Below are 19,081 nucleotides of genomic sequence, written 5' to 3' on the forward strand. Positions count from 1 at the left end.
CTAGTTCAGTTCTGATTCAGTTCTAGTTCAGTTCTGATTCAGTTCTAGTTCAGTTCTAGTTCAGTTCTAGTTCAGTTCTAGTTCAGTTCTAGTTCAGTTCTAGTTCAGTTCTAGTCCAGCTCTAGTTCAGTCCTAATTCAGTTCTAGTTCAGTTCAGCTCTAATGTTTTGCAAAATCAAATTACTTTACAGATTTTGTTATCAATTCCGATTTTTATTTCTACAATTTTTGTTATAAAAGTAGCTAAACTGCCATACTGAAACCCATACCTTAATATTATTGACTTTTCAATTATGTACCAATTAGTTTATCTACAACTATGACAACTTATTTCAAATTATTGTCACTTAAGGTGAGAAATATTAATTGAAAAACAACCAAACAGTATCGTTAACATATCAATTTATGGAAAAACGACACAAACACTTAAATAAACTACAAATCAATGATAATAAAGATTATAACAAGAGTCATGAAGAACGGACGCACTAAAATTAAAGTCGTTTAAAAAGTTTAAAATTTTGAATTTACATATTATTTTAAATTATATAGATTAACTCAAGCTTAAACCCAGAATTCTAATGTTAACTAGTGACATTCATTTGATCTCATTTCGACCATTTAGATTTCAAAAGTGTTTATTCGACTGTTCAATGATCTAATGAATCAATGAATGAATCTATTGAAAATTAATTCAATATTAACACGCCCACCTCATTAATATTTTTTATTAAATATTAACCATTTGTTTGTTTATTTGCTTATTAACGTCATTTAGTGTTTTGATATTTTAATCATCACCTCTCCACATGATGATTATTTTGTATTAATAATCGTGATTGTTTTTTATAATTATTAACGACACGATCATCATCAAATTCATATTGATTTATGTTTCTATTTCATTTTTTTTTTGTGATTGTGATTATAATTTAAATGTCATTTATATTAGTTGTTTTGATTCAATTTTAACACTCTACTTTTGATCGCATTTTGTGTTTGGAATAATAAATTTGTATTTAATTAAACGTTTTATATTCGTTCTATGTGAACATCTATGACCAATTCTTAGAATTAGTCATAATAGAAATTCACACTTATTTGCATGGTAAATTGTTGTTTGTTTGCAAAACGTATTTGAAATTTTCAATTTCTCTTCGTGTGAATTTAATAAGTGAGTTTATTTTTAGGAAATGTTTAGAACTTATATTTAAAATTCATAAGAGGTAGATTTTTATTAATAATTCATGTTATTCTTTTTTAAATGGGCTTATTCTGCGTAGTAGTTTAATTTCATAGATCAGCGCCAAATTATTATCTTCAGAATTTTGCAAAATATATAAACAACTTTATTTTTAGGACTTTATAGCTACTAGTATAAGTTATCTAAAGTTTCCTATTAATTAGATCAGTAATTGAACTAGGGCTGAACTAGAACTGAACTAGAACTGAACTAAAACTGAACTAGAACTGAACTGAACTAGAACTGAACTAGAACTGAGCTAGAACTGAACTAGAACTGAACTAGAACTGAACTAGAACTGAACTAGAACTGAACTAGAACTGAACTAGAACTGAACTAGAACTGAACTAGAACCGAACTAGAACTGAACTAGAACTGAACTAGAACTGAACTAGAACTGAACTAGAACTGAACTAGAAATAAAGTTAACTAAAATTGAACCAGATCTGATAAGAACCAAATAAGAAGCCATCTTATACAAATAACATCTCATTTGGCAACCCCTTTCATCGTTTATATTAATCTTTAACTATTTTCAATCCATTGAATAAGACGCTTTCAAAGATTTTGTCGCCTTTTTTGTGAACAAAAGATCAAAAGATTAAAGACAAATGATTTTAAAATTAATTATCTCTTTGGCTTTTTGCACTAAAACTAATTATGTGTTTAAATTTGAATGGTCATGTGTTTTTTTTATTAATTCTTTTGTTAGACATTTAAATCCATAATATTTTTATTATTTTTTTTTCTATTGTTATAATCTGGTATTAATTTGTTTTTATGAGCTAACTTAAATCGTTATTTCAATAAAAATTAATTAACGAATAATAATTTGGTTTTACAGCCATAGATTAAAGCAAAAACTGTTGAAAAAAATATTTATAAATATAAAAAACTTAATGGGATTGTTAAATTAATTGGAAATAAATATAAAAGTTAATTAATTTTATTAACTCTATTATAAATACGGGCAAAATGTTTTTTTTGCATATTTATTTATGAGTATTAAATGTTTATAAATAGAAGAAAATATTAAGACAAAAAAAAGGCAAACTTGGTTTTAATATTGATATGAACTAAAGAGGGACCTTCTAATAAGGAGCTTCCTTTTAGGCAAAAATCTCCTTGAAAATGCATTCGTATCAGCAGCATGTGTTTTCATCTGTTATTTTTTAAAATTTTTATTTATTATATTTCTTTAATTTCATTCATTGATTTTTTTTGCACATAAAAATACTACGGTGCAAAACAATTTTATGAATGAATTCCACAAAAACAAAAAATATTTTCTTAAAAATCATCAACAAAGTTGTATTTCATTCATTAATTCATTTTTTGTACATTTTGCGTGAGTGGTTGTGCGTTTTTGGTTTATTTATTTGTTTTAATTTTTTTTTAGTTTTTTGTGTTTTTTTATTATATTTTTTTTGTTTTTGTAAAATATTCGTATTTTTACAACATTTTATGTTAAAAATACGCTCAGTTCAGCTTTGGCGCATGTGGGTAGATAAATTTATTTACAAAAAAATTTAAGACCAAAAAAAAGCAATAATTTTTTATGGATCTGTTGGCGTTGAGACTTGGTGTTTTTTTTGCGTGCACATACTCTCTCTACATTCTTCTTCATAAAGTGTTAAATTTATACTGATTACTACAAAAATAAATATTTTTTTTTTCGTTTTTTATGAGTTTTGTAAATTTATTTTAAGAATGTAGAGAATAGGTTGGTTGATATTAATGGAATTTTCACTTCCGTTGTAAAAAAAATAAAGAGAAATCTTAGATTTTTGAGAAAACTTTATTATATAATCCAAAAAAAACTTGTAGACATAATAATTTTCTAATGAATTTATCGATTCAATGGAGATAAAGAATTGGTGCAAATTTTGTATAAATAGAACACTGATCATACATTTTTTTATAAAGATTCTTTAAGATAGCCAATTTCGTATTAGGAGAATTGATCAAAATTTTCTATAAACAGAGAATTGAAGGCAAAATTTCTATAAATAGAAAATTGATCAGAAATGATCAATAAATAGATAATTAATCGCGGATTGATTTTAAACTTTCCTAAGATAGAAAATTGATCTACAAATAGAGAAATTTTTTATAAAAAAATGTAAACTGAACTGGAAATGAACTAGAACTGAACTAGAACTGAACTAGAACTGAACTAGAACTGAACTAGAACTGAACTAGAACTGAACTAGAACTGAACTAGAACTGAACTAGAACTGAACTAGAACTGAACTAGAACTGAACTAGAACTGAACTAGAACTGAACTAGAACTGAACTAGAACTGAACTAGAACTGAACTAGAACTGAACTAGAACTGAACTAGAACTGAACTAGAACTGAACTAGAACTGAACTAGAACTGAACTAGAACTGAACTAGAACTGAACTCGAACTTAACTAGAACTGAACTAGAACTGAACTAGAACTGAACTAAAACTGAACTAAAACTAAAATAGAAATAGTAAATTTATCGAAAATTTTGTATAAAGAGAGAATTGATATAAAATTTTCTTTGAATAGAGAATTGATCTCCAATTTTCCCTTAAAAGATAAAATTGATGTCAAATTCTTAAAAAAATGTTCTTAATAAAACAATTTAAAAAAATCTTGTCTTAAGCATAAGATATTAAAATTAAATCAAATTCTTTTGAAAAAAACAGAAACACAAACCTCCAAAACTTAATTAAAGTGTTGACATTTTAATAACTTTTATGGAAATTTATAAACAAAAAAAGAACAAAACAAAAAACGATTAGGGAACAACGATTAAGCGTTAAAATCATAACGAACAAAAAACCCGCTACAAAATTTATGCGTTTTAAGAAGTTAATTAGTTGGAAATCACAACATTTAATAAATTCAACTTCTAATAGAGACAAAAATAAATTAAAAAAACACACAAATGAATTTATTAAAAAATCAAAACTAAAATTAAAAAAAAAAAATCCCATTGTTGTTGTTATTAGCTAAAGAATCAACAGCTTGTAATTTATGTTTATAATTCTGGTAATTCCATTAATAAAAACTAAATTATACAAATTATATGAAATTTATTTAATAACTTTAGAATTTTTGTTTGCTTTTGAGATATTTAATACTTGTTTTCTTTTCTTGTTGTTGTTGTTGTTTTTTTTTCGTTATAAAATAGTTGTTGTTTTTAATAAAATTTTTTGCATATGATATTTTTTTAAATAAATTTATTTAAAAATTATTTTGTTGTTCGACACAAACAAGCGCCATTCTTACACAATATTAAGAGCCACAAAACCTGGAAAGATGACGCTTGGTGGCGCCTAGTATTTTTAACACAACAACAAAGTTTATTATAAAAAAGATATATATACGATAAATAATATGATTCAAAAATATTATACATACATATGTATTTATGTCTGTCCAATCGTCTGTCTGTCTTTAACAATGTTTAATGTTTTGTTATTTTTTACGTTTTTATCTCTCTCATTTATAATGTTAATTTTTAGTTTTCTGAGCTGTCAGGTAAAAATAATTTCGATTAAAATTGTTATTTTGTAAATAATATTTTAAATTCTTAAACAAAATTATGATGAATTCTATTTTCTCTTGCTAAACATTCCTTTTTTACAATAACGGGAATCGATAATTTTCCGATCAATGCCTTTTTATGATCAATTATTTTTTTACAAAAATTTTAAATCAATTTTATTTTTATATAAAATTTATTATTAATTCATTATTTTTAGAAAATATTTGATCAATCAATGTTTTAATAGAAAATTTAAGATAATTTTCTTTATTAATAACTTACAATCAATTTTCACATGCGATCCTTTCATTGATCAGTTATTAAAAATTTAAAAATATAGAAAATTTTCGATCAAATTTTGCGATAAATTTTCGTTCAAAAAACAAATTTTACTATTTAAGCAAAATTCGCAATCCATTCTATCTTTTTTTTTACAAAATTTAACATTAATTTCCTTTTTTTTAGAAAATTTCCGATCAATTCTCTTTTTATAGAATTGCGATTTATATAAAATTCTTGATTAATTCTCTCTTTATAAACATTTTGAAGATCAATTTCCTTTTTTAGAAAATTTAATAGAAAATTTTGCGATCAATAGCAACTTATTCTCTATTTATAGAATATATTCTTTTTACAAAATTTAAGATCAATTCCGTTTTTCTATAAAACTAAAACTAAACAAGAAGTGAACTAGAAGTGAACTAGAACTGAACTAGAACTGAACTAGAGCTGGACTAGAACTGAACTAGAACTGAACTAGAACTGAACTAGAACTAAACTAGAACTTAACTAGAACTGAACTAGAACTGAACTAGAACTGAACTAGAACTGAACTAGAACTGAACTAGAACTGAACTAGAACTGAACTAGAACTGAACTAGAACTGAACTAGAACTGAACTAGAACTGAACTTGAACTTGAACTGAACTAGAACTAAACTAGAACTGAACTAGAACTGAACTAGAACTGAACTAGAACTGAACTAGAACTGAACTAGAACTGAACTAGAACTGAACAAGAACTGAACTAGAACTGAACTAGAACTTAACTAGAACTGTACTAGATCTGATCTATTTATATAATATTTCCTTTTTATAAAGTTTAAGATCAATTCCGTTTTTCTATAAAATTTTGTATCAATTTTTTTTTAATAGAAAATGTTTAAGAAATTTTTTAAATACAAAATCACAATCTATTCTAAATTCATATAAAATTTGTAATATGTTTAAGATAAATTCCATTTTATTAGAAAATTTGCGATCAATTTTGTCTTAATAGAAAATTTTGAGATTAATTTACGTTCAAAAAAATAAATTGCAACCAATTCTCTATTTATATAATATTTGTGATCAATTCTTTCTTTATATAAAATTTATCATAAATTTCCTTTATCTTAGAAAATTTTCGATTAATTTACTTTAAAAAAATAAATTGCATCCAATTTGTGATGAATTTTTTCTTTATAGAAAATTTTTAATCCATTATCTTAGTAAAAAACACGATCAATTCACTCTTTATACAAAATGAAAGATCAATTCTCTTTTTATAGAAATTGAACGATGATTTATCTTGTTATATGAAATTTACGATAACTTTCTTATTTATATAGAATTCGCGATCAATTCTCTCTCGTTATACTAAATTAAAGATCAATTCCTTTTTTTATTGAAAATTTCCTATTAATTCTTTTTCGATAACAAAATTTGCGATCAATTCTTTTTTTATGCACAATTTAAGATTAGTTCCTTTTTATATATGACATTTGCGATGAATTCTCTTCTATTATTAAAAATTGTAATTAATTTGTGCTAAAAAAGGAGTTTGCAATCAATTCTCTATTTATATAACATTCGTGATAAATTGTCTCTTTTTACAAAATTTGAGATCAATTTCGTTTTTTATAGAAAATTTTCAACAAAAAATCGCTATCAATTCTCTGCAAAACGAAAGATACATTCTCTTTTTATAGAACATGAACCATGAATTCTCTTGTTAAAGGAAATTTGCGATCAATTCTCAATAAAAAAAAAATTACGATCAATCATCTTTGTATACAAAATTAAAGATCAATTTACTATTTCTAAAATATTCACTATTAATTCTCTATTAATAGTTAGATTTGCAACCAAGTTCTATAGAAAACAGGTGATCAATTCTTTCCTTAAAATCTGGCATCTTTTAATATTAAACTTTTGATTCATAACATTTTTTCTAGCTCTTAATTCTTAATTCATTGTTTTTTTTTCATTTCTTTTTTATACTAATGATTGTTCTTTTCGCTAGACAAAAGTAAGAAAAAAACGAAACTTTGATCTTTAGCGCCCTATCTCTTCTGGCGAGAGATCTTATCAATTCACATGTGTCACATGTTCTGGTTAATTAGGAATAGATGTTATATTCAGTCTGCTTAATGATATTTTAAATAATTTTAGTACGAAAAAAAATCAAAAATCATAAAAAATCTATAAACAATCAACCAATCAGACAAGTCATTCAATTTTGTATTTAATAATAATAATTTGTTCAAAATTATTGTGATTAGTTAATGATCTTTTTTTTTATTCTCTCTTTGTTTGTCTTTTGAGTTTTTATTATACAATTATTAATTGATTTCGTTTTAATTGTTGCAAATTAAATGATTAAATCAAATTGTATTGTATCTGTGGTGTTGTTGTTTATAATTTATAAACGTTTTTTTTTTTTAAATTTGAACTGATTTCAATTATTAAACCTGAAAATGTGTATAAAATAAACAGATCGATTGCTACTTTTTTAAAAATTATGTTCGTGTTTTTTTCGCCGTTTTGTATGTTTTTAGTGGCGCCACTTAAAGTTATTGAAGAAATTCAAGTAGTCTTTGAGAGTATTGTAGTTTAAAGTGGAATTATGAAACTGGTATAAGGAGAATTTAAGAAATCACCTACGAATACAAATTATTTAAAAAAAAATAAATAAAAATACAAATCGTTTTAATTTAATGTTGTAGATTTAAGTGCTATTCACAAACGAAAATGTTTTGAAACAAACACAAACAATAATCATAAAAACACTAAATACAACGATACAACCGTTTCAATTTAGTGTTGTAAAATTTAAGTATATCCATTTGTGGAATTCACAAACGATGTTGTATCATAAAATCACCACATACTACGGTACAACCGTTTCAATTAAATGTTGTGGATTTAGGTAAATACATTTGTGCAATTCACAAACGATGTTGTATCGTTGTATGTTATAAAAATTCTTAAAATAAAATGTTATGTTAAAAACACACTACCATACAACTATACAACAACAATTGTGAACTAAACAATTGTTTCAATTTAGATTAAATTCATGTTGTAGGGTATTTTGTTGTTATTTTTTTCTTGTATTATTGACTACTGTTTTATCTTCATCTATTGTAGTAAATGGTATGAAATGATAGTAACCACAATTAAAAACCACAACGTCATGTTAGATTGATTTTCTTGTTATTTTTTGTTTCTCTATACTTTTGATATGAACAATTAAATGTCTCCATTAGGAATGAAGTCTCTTGGTAATGATATTTATATGTTTTTAATACTATTTTATAATAGTATAAAAAACATTTAAATATCTTAACCAAGAGACTTCATTCATACATTTATGAAGTTAATAACAGTTTAAAAATAGTCTAAGATTAATTTCATACTGGGAAAGAAATTTAGTTTTAAGTTTTAACAGTTGTAAATTATTACATTAAGAGTAAACTTTTTGAGATTCTAGTATATTATCTGAACAGTCAATAATTTATAAACGCGTTTGATTTCCAATTTGTGATAAATTTTAAAATAATATGTAATTAATTCTCTCTCTCTCTCTCTCTCTATACAAAATTTGTGCGATCTTTATATTTTTAAACAATTTTGCAATCAATTTTCTCTCTATACAAAATTTTGCGATCAACACTATAATGAAAATTTTCGATCAGTTCTTTATTTTTAAAATATTTCCGATCTCTGTTTATAAAAAAATTAGCAATTAATTTTCTATTTAAAGAAAATTTGTATTCTTCTCCTATCTATGCTGCGATCAATTCTCTATTCATAGGAAATTTAAGATCAATTCTCTATTTATAGAAAAAATGCCCTAAGTTTTCTATTTATGGAAGATTTGCGATCAATTCTCTCTTCATACCGAATTTGTGATCAATTCTTTATTTATAGAAAACAGTCGATCAATTTTCAATTTACGGAAATTTTGATAGAAAACTTGCAAACAATTTCCTATTCATGAAAAATTTGTGATCCCTGTTTACTAAAAAAAAATATTGCGATCAATTCTCTCTTCACGCAGAATTTGCGATTAATTCTTTAGTTATAGACAATTTGCGATCATCTTTTAATATACGAAAAATTGTGATCAATACTCTATCCATAGAAAATTTGCGATCAATTCTTTATTCATTAGAATTTCCTATTTAAGAAAATTTTGCGATCGATACTCTACTTATAGAAAATATACAATCAATCCTCTCTTTATGCAAAATTTGCGATCAATTCTTTATTCAAACAAAATGTGCGATCAATTCTCTATATGTGGAAAATATTCAATAAACTCTCTATTTATAAAAAAACTTAGATCTCTATTCTCTACTCAATCTATTTGCGATCAATTTTCTATTTATAGGAAATTCTATTTAATACTATATTTATAGATATATTCGCGATAAATTTCTTATTTATGGAAAATTTACGATCAATTCTCTCTTTAAACACAATTTTTTTTTTATTTAGAGAACATTTGCGATCAATATTCTATTTGCTGAAAATTTGCGATCAATACTCTCTTTATACAAAATTTGCGATCAATTCTCTACTTATAAAAAAAATAAAATATTTCGATAAGATAAATCCAATATTTATAGAAACTAAAATCTTTGATCATAAAGTCATTTTTTGCACGAAAAAATTTTAATTACTCTTTTATTTGATAACAATTCCTATATCTGATCACTCAGTTTATGAAAATTTTTTATAATTTAAATTTTTTAACTTTTATAAACATATTTAAATATTTTTACGATTTTAATTAAATTTGCTTTCTTTTCTCTTTCTCTCTCTTTACAGATCCAGAGATTTAAAAAATTTCTATTCATACATTTAAGGAAACGTTTCCATAACAATGTTTATCAAATTGCAATGTTAAAAATAATGTATAAAATTAATAAACTTATTGATAATGGATAATTAATAAGAATTTTTAAGCAAAAAAAATAAAATTTCCACTTTTAATGCTAAAACAAATTAAATTAAACAATAATTATAAAAGTAAAACAAACAACAATAAAAAATAAGTAAAATTATAAAAAAATAAACAACTTAATCAATAATAAAATGGAACCTCAATTACAATTAAATATTATTTTATGCCTAATACTGTCAATGTGGCATGTTTATGGTGATGAACAATTATATGGTAAGTGTTTAATTTTTATAACATTTTTCTCTTGAAAAGGGTTTAGTAAAAAGAGGTGTTGAGCTTGCGTTTACTTTTACTTACTGTAGAAAAAAAAGGAATTTTCTACAAGAGGGGAGAAGGGGTAAATATGGGCTTATCCCTATCAATGTTGGTAGAGGAATTTACGTTTACTTTAAAGTTATTTATTTAGTATTTAATCGTGTTATTAGTGTTTATAAAGCCGGCTTTACACGATTACACAAGTAATATGAACTGTCAAAATTTAGTGTAGGAGAGTACGGATGGGATGATCTAAACGCAATATGTAATGAAACCATCACATACAAAGAGAAAATACGTATGAAAAATTTGACAGTCGTATGGCTCAGATCAATTCAGAATCGTTTTTTGAGTCGGAAATGGTTGAAATCGGTTCATTATTTCACCTAGCCCCCATACAACCGTACCTCATGATTTGAACTTTTTATGTTATAATTACATCAAATATTCTGCTATCTCTCTAAAAATTGGCACAAATAAGTTTTATATAAGTATAAATGACACTGCAGATTTTCGTAAGGATCGGCCCTTATTTGACCCTAGCCCCCATACAAATCCCCCTTAAAAAAATGTCTTAAACGTCTAAAATTGACTTGTAACCATTTGTATCGCAATGAAACTCAACAAAACTAACTGTTATTTAAAAATATATCCTTTTCCCAAATTTACCAAGGATCGGCCCATATTTGACCCATATAAAGCCTAATTTAGAAAATTTAGTTTTTTTTTATCAATAAATTGCTTAAATATTTTGGAATAATATTCAACATAAAAGTTTTATAAAAAGTAAAAATAAATAATTTATAAAAAGTTACAATTTTAAAAATATACTCATGGTGTAGGGTATTATATGGTCGGCCATGCCCGACTAAACTTTTCTACTTGTTTGTTTAGAAATTTACGTACGTAAAGTGTGATCATGTGAAGAGTCCTTAAATGAATTCTGACATTCAAGTGATTTCCTGAAGGGGTGTTTCTATGGGGGCTAGTGTTAAATGAGTCCCGATCATTACAAAAATCGGCAGTGTCATTTAAAGTTACATTAAACTAAGTTCTGACGATTTTTGTTGACATAATAGAACATTTAACGTAATTATGAAGCCAAAGCCCCTATTTTGTTGAAAGGCCGATAGAGTCGAAAGGAGAGGAAAGAGCTAGAAGTTTGTAATTTTATACAAATATTACCTATAGGTAAGTTTTGTTTGGTATTGAAAATGGCTAATATATGTCCAGGTTTTTATATAGTTGCCATACAAGTGGTCCCCCAAAAAAGGAGATCGGTCCATAATTAACCTTATCCCCCATATAAGGTGTTCCTCAGAATATGACAAAATACGAGTATAGCGCTGACACAAGTAAGTTTCTTATAAGCTCTGATCTGTCTACCGAATTTTATGAGAATCGGCCCATAATTGACCAACCATATAAGGCCCCTTTCAGAAATTGATTGAATTGAAGATTCGGCATAGTCGAATATAACACTCCTACGATTTTGGTTGTTTGTTGAGTTATTTGAACTATGGGGAATGCACTAATACTACCATAAGTTGTTTTGCTACTACCCTGCACAAATATCGTCAAGTATATGATCCATTTAAGTAATCCAAAAACTACTCCAATGTTATCATTATTGGAGTACGTGGTTCGTTTAGTAGTCCCATATCATGCGGGCAAGGACAACTTGGTCAATAGCCTGCATTACATGGCACCATCTTACGGATCATGTAATCTCATAATTTAAACAAGAGAGTAGTTTTGGGATTACTCTGATGAAATGCATTGATGAATTACGTTGTCCTCATCTAAGACATCACAATGTTAAATCAAGAATGTGTTTTTTTATTCATATATTTGGGTAAGTTTTGGACCGATCCTTGTCCTTTAAGGAGTAGTCTTTACACGAGTGTTCGGAGTAGTCTCAATTTTTGCAGGGTACATTCTGATGTGTTGGGTTTTTCAAAACAGACAACAGAGTTTCCTATCTATATTATCTATTAAATGATCCTTTTAAGTAATCTTCAAACTACTCCAATGTAAACATTATTGGAGTACATGGTCCGCTAAGTAGTTCCATGTTATACAGACATGGATCATGTTTTTTTTTGTTTTTAAATAACATGATCCATAGTCTGCATTACATGAGACCATGTCGCGGATCACGTAATCCCATAATTTAAACAAGGGAGTAGTTTTGGGATTCCTTAAATGCAATAAATTGATGAATTACGTTGTCATTATCTAGGACATTACAATGTTAAACGGAGAATGACTTTTGTATATTTGGATTAGTTTTGGACCAGTCCTTGTCCTTTGAGAAGTACTCTTTAAAAACATGTGCGGAGTAGTCTAAATTTTTGCAGGTTACATTCTGAAAACAGACTTAAGTTTGACAACAGAGTTTCCTCTCCATATATACTCTTTGACTTCTCTATCTAAAAACTTAATAAATTATTAACCAATAACAGTTGTAAATCCTTGACATTTAACATAATTTTACAATATTGGTCAGTTTATTGTAAAATTATGATTCTAATTAACACCCTTAATTAAAACACTCTCTATTGAAGCTGAAACGGATCTAAAAACTATTTAACAATTAATTGACGACCTTGTCAATAGAAATAAATTAAAAAAAATGTATTTCAAATAGAAGTGACATCGAATCATTTAAAAAAATATTAAAACAAAAACAATAAAATAATCACTGACCAAATAAATCACAGTTCTCTCTGAAACACTTAATGTGGGGGTGTAAGTAAATTAAAAATGTTGACCAATTTTAGTTATTTTTTCTATAGAAATTTTATAGAAATTAACTCTTAATGATGCCATATTAACTCATATTAGGACTCATAATAAAGATTTATATTTGTTTTTATTTAATTGTTTTTCAAGTTTTTTCTTAATGTTTTTCTTATTTTTTATTCTTTTTGTTTTAGTTAAACTACAACAATGTTGTAAATTTCGTAATTTGATCTTTTGAATTTATTTAGCCGTAATAATACTGACTGACATGTCCAAGTTTAGCCACTGCAATCAATCAAATAAAAACAAGTATGAATGTATAGTCGGTAATGGGCGACCATATGATACCTTACATCAGTGATTATATTTGAAACTTAGATTATTTTTTTCAATAATGTCCACCTTTATCGCCAATAGAAGTGAACAATTGTTTCCCTTGAAATTTGTAATTCCCTCGTAGGGAAAATTACTATGGTGAACACAATTTCATTCACAATAGTTGATTATGTATGGAAAAGCTGTTCAATGTTTACAAAATTTCATCAAGAAATTTCACAACAAGGGTCAAACGCATCGGGCTGCGTTAAAAAAATCGCCAGGGTCATTTAAACTTTCATGAAAGAAAATTTTGCCGATTTCTATTGACATACTTATAAGCCATATTCAGGGGTAACGGTTGTATGGGGGGCTAGGCAGAACAATGATCCGATTTCAATCATTTGCAATAGCGTTCGTCTTTGGATCAAACTAAGAGCATGTGACAAATTTAATCAAATTATCTGGAAAATTGCAAACAGAAAGACATTCAGACGACCGTTAGTCTGTATGAACAAACGAACATATATAAATCGATTCAGAAAGTGATTCCGAGAGCTGATTGGTATATTCGGTTGTAGGACCAATATTTTCGAGTGTTACCAACATTAGAACAAACGCCTAATTACACTACCCACTTTATAGAGGTGTAGGGTATAAAAAAAAATTCATTGTTTAAGTGGAAACTAAAGTTGTTTCTTTATAAGCGTGAAATAAATCTAAAAGAAAAGAATTACAAGTGACATAACAAGACTATAAACATCTTAATGTTGTCTTAACTGTAGTTTTTATGTGTTTCGTAATATGACCCTTTGTAAGGTAATAGAAAAGACATTGTAAAAAACCTTAAGAAGGTTGAATATAGAATCGGTTATGCCTTCGCGAAGTTTTTCGTACGTTCCTCGAGGTGATGTTACTTTGATGAAAGACCCTTATAGTTATTGCTATCCTGATGGTGCTACCAGTACCACTAGTCTGACGGAACTATAAACTGGTGATGCTTAAATGTAACCTCGACCTTTCTTAATAGTGTTTGATAAGATAATCTGGTACCACGGAAACAGGTAGCCCAGAAGGCGGAGCTTCGGAGTCTGTCTAGGCAAGGTTATTGGGGAGGTCATTTTAGGATGCACAATTCTAAATATGTTTGGTGCTATCAGTCAAGAATGCGAATGAGGGACTTTGCGTTGAAAGTAAGTGTGCCGGATGATTTTCTCATTAAGTTCGTCAAATGAATGAGAAGTATACTTGATTAGAATAGTGTCATTGCCTTGATACCATAACCATGTTGGTATATGTGTAGGGTTTAATCTATCCATATCAGATTTAAGTCAAATTATTTATTGTAATCGTCTTTCGGTCTACCAATTTCGATTTTAAGTGCTGTTGCCGACACAACAGAGCCCATTCCATTTGTGTGTTTGTAAATGGAAGTGATGTTTTTGATTCTCAGAATTTAAGCAACGGGACAACAATGGCCAGATATTAAATAGCCCGAGTACCTAAACAAAGTGCTTGTACATGGCATCGGAGCATAATATACACAAAGGAGCGGTGGAGGAGTCGTCAAAAATGTTCACACTGTGGACTAAGAAAATCAGGACGCAGGTGTTCATGTAAAACACTTTGACATTCTGCACCATTATCAGATTCTGATGGAAATGTATTTAGTTCTATGTACGATACTTATATCGATCCGTATAACTATTAGAAAAGAGAAGAAAGATAGTTAAGCTTTAAATAAATTATTTATGATTGTGTGAGTCTTAAGGTTTTGCATGTTATTCCTCACATTTTAAGATTGCTTTCAATTTTTTGGATTAAATTAGATCGCAATTGTTCAAGTTGCACGATCATCTAGAATTTTGGTCGGAGGAAGAGCGTTACGTAACTTATATGATCATGAAACAATTAAGATTGCTTCCTGAGTCATTTTGATATTGTTTGTAATATTTTAAAATATAATTTTAGCTTGTGCGATCATTCAAATAAATGTGATATATCTAATGTTGTCAGTAGAACTACCAATTTTAATATTGAAATATACATGATTCTATTACGATCGTCATTGTTTAGTTATGTGACAAGTCACATCACTGCAATATTTATCAAGTAGTACGGATCACTTACTTGATGTAATAAGTATATTGGTAGAAATATCGGCATAAAATTCTACCAGATCGTGAGGATTTTAATGTATTGTTCGTAGAAATTTATATTTACATATTAATAATGTTCCTAAATTACTCACTTATTTGCAATTCAGAGGGACAACAAATCCATGCATATTCCCACATTCACTAATCCAAGGGATATCTAATGTTTCGACCGATAGCACCGAACTTATTCCGTGCATTCCAAAGGGACCTTTCTAATAATCAGGAATAAACCAAGTACGAAACTCTGTCCTGTGGGACATGTCAAATCACTCCAAGTAAAGTAAGTTTCTGGTTGCACGATCGTCTATACACTGAAAAATTTCTCGTGAAAGCTTCGAAAGGTGGTACATGTAGGATCAACTATTGTAAATATATAATTGAATTAGAAAACTTTATTTGCAACAAATTCAGAAAACAGTTAATAACAATTGCTTATAAATTGTGATCAGTTTAAGGGATCCACTTATGATAAAGGTTTTAGTAAACGAAATAGGTAAGATAACTATCAGCTAACTATGAATTTGGAATAATCGCCTTTATCTATCAACGGAGTAGAAAGCTTTTTGATATTAGTTCTAGATATTCCTCAGCACTAGAGTATCACTAGATCCACAAGTCCACAAAAGTCGAAAGAAAGACCCATTTTGCATTAAAGTTTTATTGAAGACCGATTAAATAGTCGAAAATGTTAATTATGTACATACCCAGCAAAAACTTGGTAATGGCTTGCAATTATAACCACTTACCTAATAACATACTTTTCAATGACTAATACGTAACGTTCACATTACATTGACTTAGTTTTCTAATTACTTGTAAGCAATTGTAGTAAGTAATTCCCACCAATTATATTTCCATGTTAAAGGAAAGTGTGCGATCAAGGACATAAAGAGAAAACATATCGAAATTTGTACTTTATAAACAAACTGCCCAATATGTAAACTAATCACTTCTTTGTAAAAAGATCTGCAAGGCGGATTTAATTAAGAAATTAATTTTTTCTCATGAATATGTTTTTTTTAAATAGTTCAATTAATTTCAATAAATTTCCTAGAAAATCAATTTAAAACGTATCAAATCAAATCACTACTCACACACTAAGAGTGTGACCCTGTTCACACTTATAAAAATCAATTAATTTAAAACGGTTTTAAAAGATTTGTCTAACAATTTTATTCTCTCCCCTTTCTCATGTCTCTTGTAAATGTTAATTAAATTAAATTCATGTTTATTGCAATTCTGTCGCCGATTATGTTACACTTTTTGTTGTTTTTCTTTTTGTTGTTGTTCAATTTCTGTTCACTTTAAATTGATTTTAATTTAAATGTTGATGTTAAACATGGGTGGCAACTAAATGTGTGTTTCTTTTTTAAATAAAAATTTATAAAATTTTATTTAAAGATTTATGGCATCTTATAAGTTTAAATTGTTTGCAAGTTTTTCGTATGTGTGTCTGTGTATTGTATCTGTGTTTATTATTAAAAAATACATGCTTTAAAATTTTTTTATTTTGTTTTTTAAATTTATATTTTTTTTAGATTTTATTCATACTGTTATTCGTTTATGAACGATACGCATATGTATAGAGTTTAACGCCAACGTTTGATTTGTGTTGTTTATTGAATGACTCTGTTTTTATGAATGAATTTTTTTGTTTTTGTCATTTATTTCATTCATTTTTTATTTTTTTTTTTCTGAAATGGCAATTTTTGCGAATTTATGGCTTTTGGTAGTGTATACATACACATACATATTTATGTTTATATGTGTACTTTTTTTAGGATTTACGAGGGTCGTATGAGTTTTGAAAAAAATAAAAAAAGCTTTTATATATCTTTCAATAATGATTCAACTGAACTATAACTGAACTAGAACTGAACTAGAACTGAACTAGAACTGAACTAGAACTGAACTAGAACTGAACTAGAACTGAACTAGAACTGAACTAGAACTGAACTAGAACTGAACTAGAACTGAACTAGAACTGAACTAGAACTGAACTAGAACTGAACTAGAACTGAACTAGAACTGAACTAGAACTGAACTAGAACTGAACTAGAACTGAACTAGAACTGAACTAGAACTGAACTAGAACTGAACTAGAACTGAACTAGAACTGAACTAGAACTGAACTAGAACTGAACTAGACTGAACTAGACTGAACTAGAACTGAACTAGAACTGAACTAGAACTGAACTAGAACTGAACTAGAACTGAACTAGAACTGAACTAGAACTGAACTAGAACTGAACTAGAACTGAACTAGAACTGAACTAGAACTGAAAGAACTGAACTAGAACTGAACTAGAACTGAACTAGAACTGAACTAGAACTGAACTAGAACTGAACTAGAACTGAACTAGAACTGAACTAGAACTGAACTAGAACTGAACTAGAACTGAACTAGAACTGAACTAGAACTGAACTAGAACTGAACTAGAACTGAACTAGAACTGAACTAGAACTGAACTAGAACTGAACTAGAACTGAACTAGAACTGAACTAGAACTGAACTAGAACTGAACTAGAACTGAACTAGAACTGAACTAGAACTGAACTAGAACTGAACTAGAACTGAACTAGAACTGAACTAGAACTGAACTAGAACTGACTAGAACTGAACTAGAACTGAACTAGAACTGAACTAGAACTGAACTAGAACTGAACTAGAACTGAACTAGAACTGAACTAGAACTGAACTAGAACTAAACTAGAACTGAACTAGAAATGAAACAAGTAAGAGTTCTATATTCGGCTGTGCCGAATCTTATATACCCTTCACCATGATGTGTTTAAAGCCTTTTGCACCTTTTGAAGAACGAAAAAGTACCAAAAAGTCCCCATCTATGGGTACTCAGTTAATCCGGGCCATACAAACTTAATTACATGTTCCTAGGTTCAATATTGTAGAAATTGTAAAAAGTACCTTTTGAAGAACGAAAAAGTACCAAGAAGTCCCCTTTTACTGGTTCTCACTTAATCCGGGATATACGAACTTAATAACATGTTTCTAGGTTCAATATTATAGAAATTTCAAAAAGTACCTTTTGAAGAATGAAAAAGTACCAAAAAGTACCCTTTCATGGGTCCTCACTTAATATTGGCCATACATACTTAATTACATGTTTCTAGGTTTAATATCGTAGAAATTGCAAAAAGTACCTTTTGAAAAACGAAAAAGTACCAAAAACTCCCCTTGTTTGGGTCCTCACTTAATCCGGGCCATGCATACTTAATTTCATGTTTCTAGGTTCAATATTATAGAAATTGCAAAAAATACCTTTTGAAGAACGAAAAAGTACCAGAAAGTCCCCTTTTATAGGTTCTCACTTAATCCAGGCTCTACATACTTAATTTCATATTTCTAGCCAATGACAACGTAACGTTACGTGATGTTCTTTCTTTGCTTTGTGTTTATTAACAAGCAATTACAATAACAAAACAATTTACCGCTTGATGCTCCATTTTGTTTTTGTTGTTTTATTATTTCTGCATAAGCATGCACGAAAAATCTAAATTTTTGATGAAATTTTCAGAGGTGGTCTCGGATTTTTACTCATATCTTCGTTATTTATGGACCGATTGGACTGATTTTAAATAGCGTTC

At 27.8% G+C, this 19,081-nt stretch overlaps 1 protein-coding gene across 2 annotated transcripts in view; it reads left to right on the forward strand.

The window, feature by feature from the left end:
• Positions 1–19,081, forward strand: part of LOC111688186 (A disintegrin and metalloproteinase with thrombospondin motifs 6) — a 48,965-nt gene that overhangs the window by 1,869 nt on the left and 28,015 nt on the right. For both annotated transcript variants that reach the window (XM_046946527.1, XM_046946526.1), the window contains one exon: positions 9,866–10,214. In XM_046946527.1, the coding sequence (XP_046802483.1) occupies positions 10,133–10,214 (82 nt within the window). In that variant the 5' untranslated portion in view covers positions 9,866–10,132. The remainder of the gene's footprint in view (positions 1–9,865; positions 10,215–19,081) is intronic.

Source organism: Lucilia cuprina, chromosome 3 (assembly GCF_022045245.1).
Source record: "Lucilia cuprina isolate Lc7/37 chromosome 3, ASM2204524v1, whole genome shotgun sequence".
Classification (NCBI taxonomy): domain Eukaryota; kingdom Metazoa; phylum Arthropoda; class Insecta; order Diptera; family Calliphoridae; genus Lucilia; species Lucilia cuprina.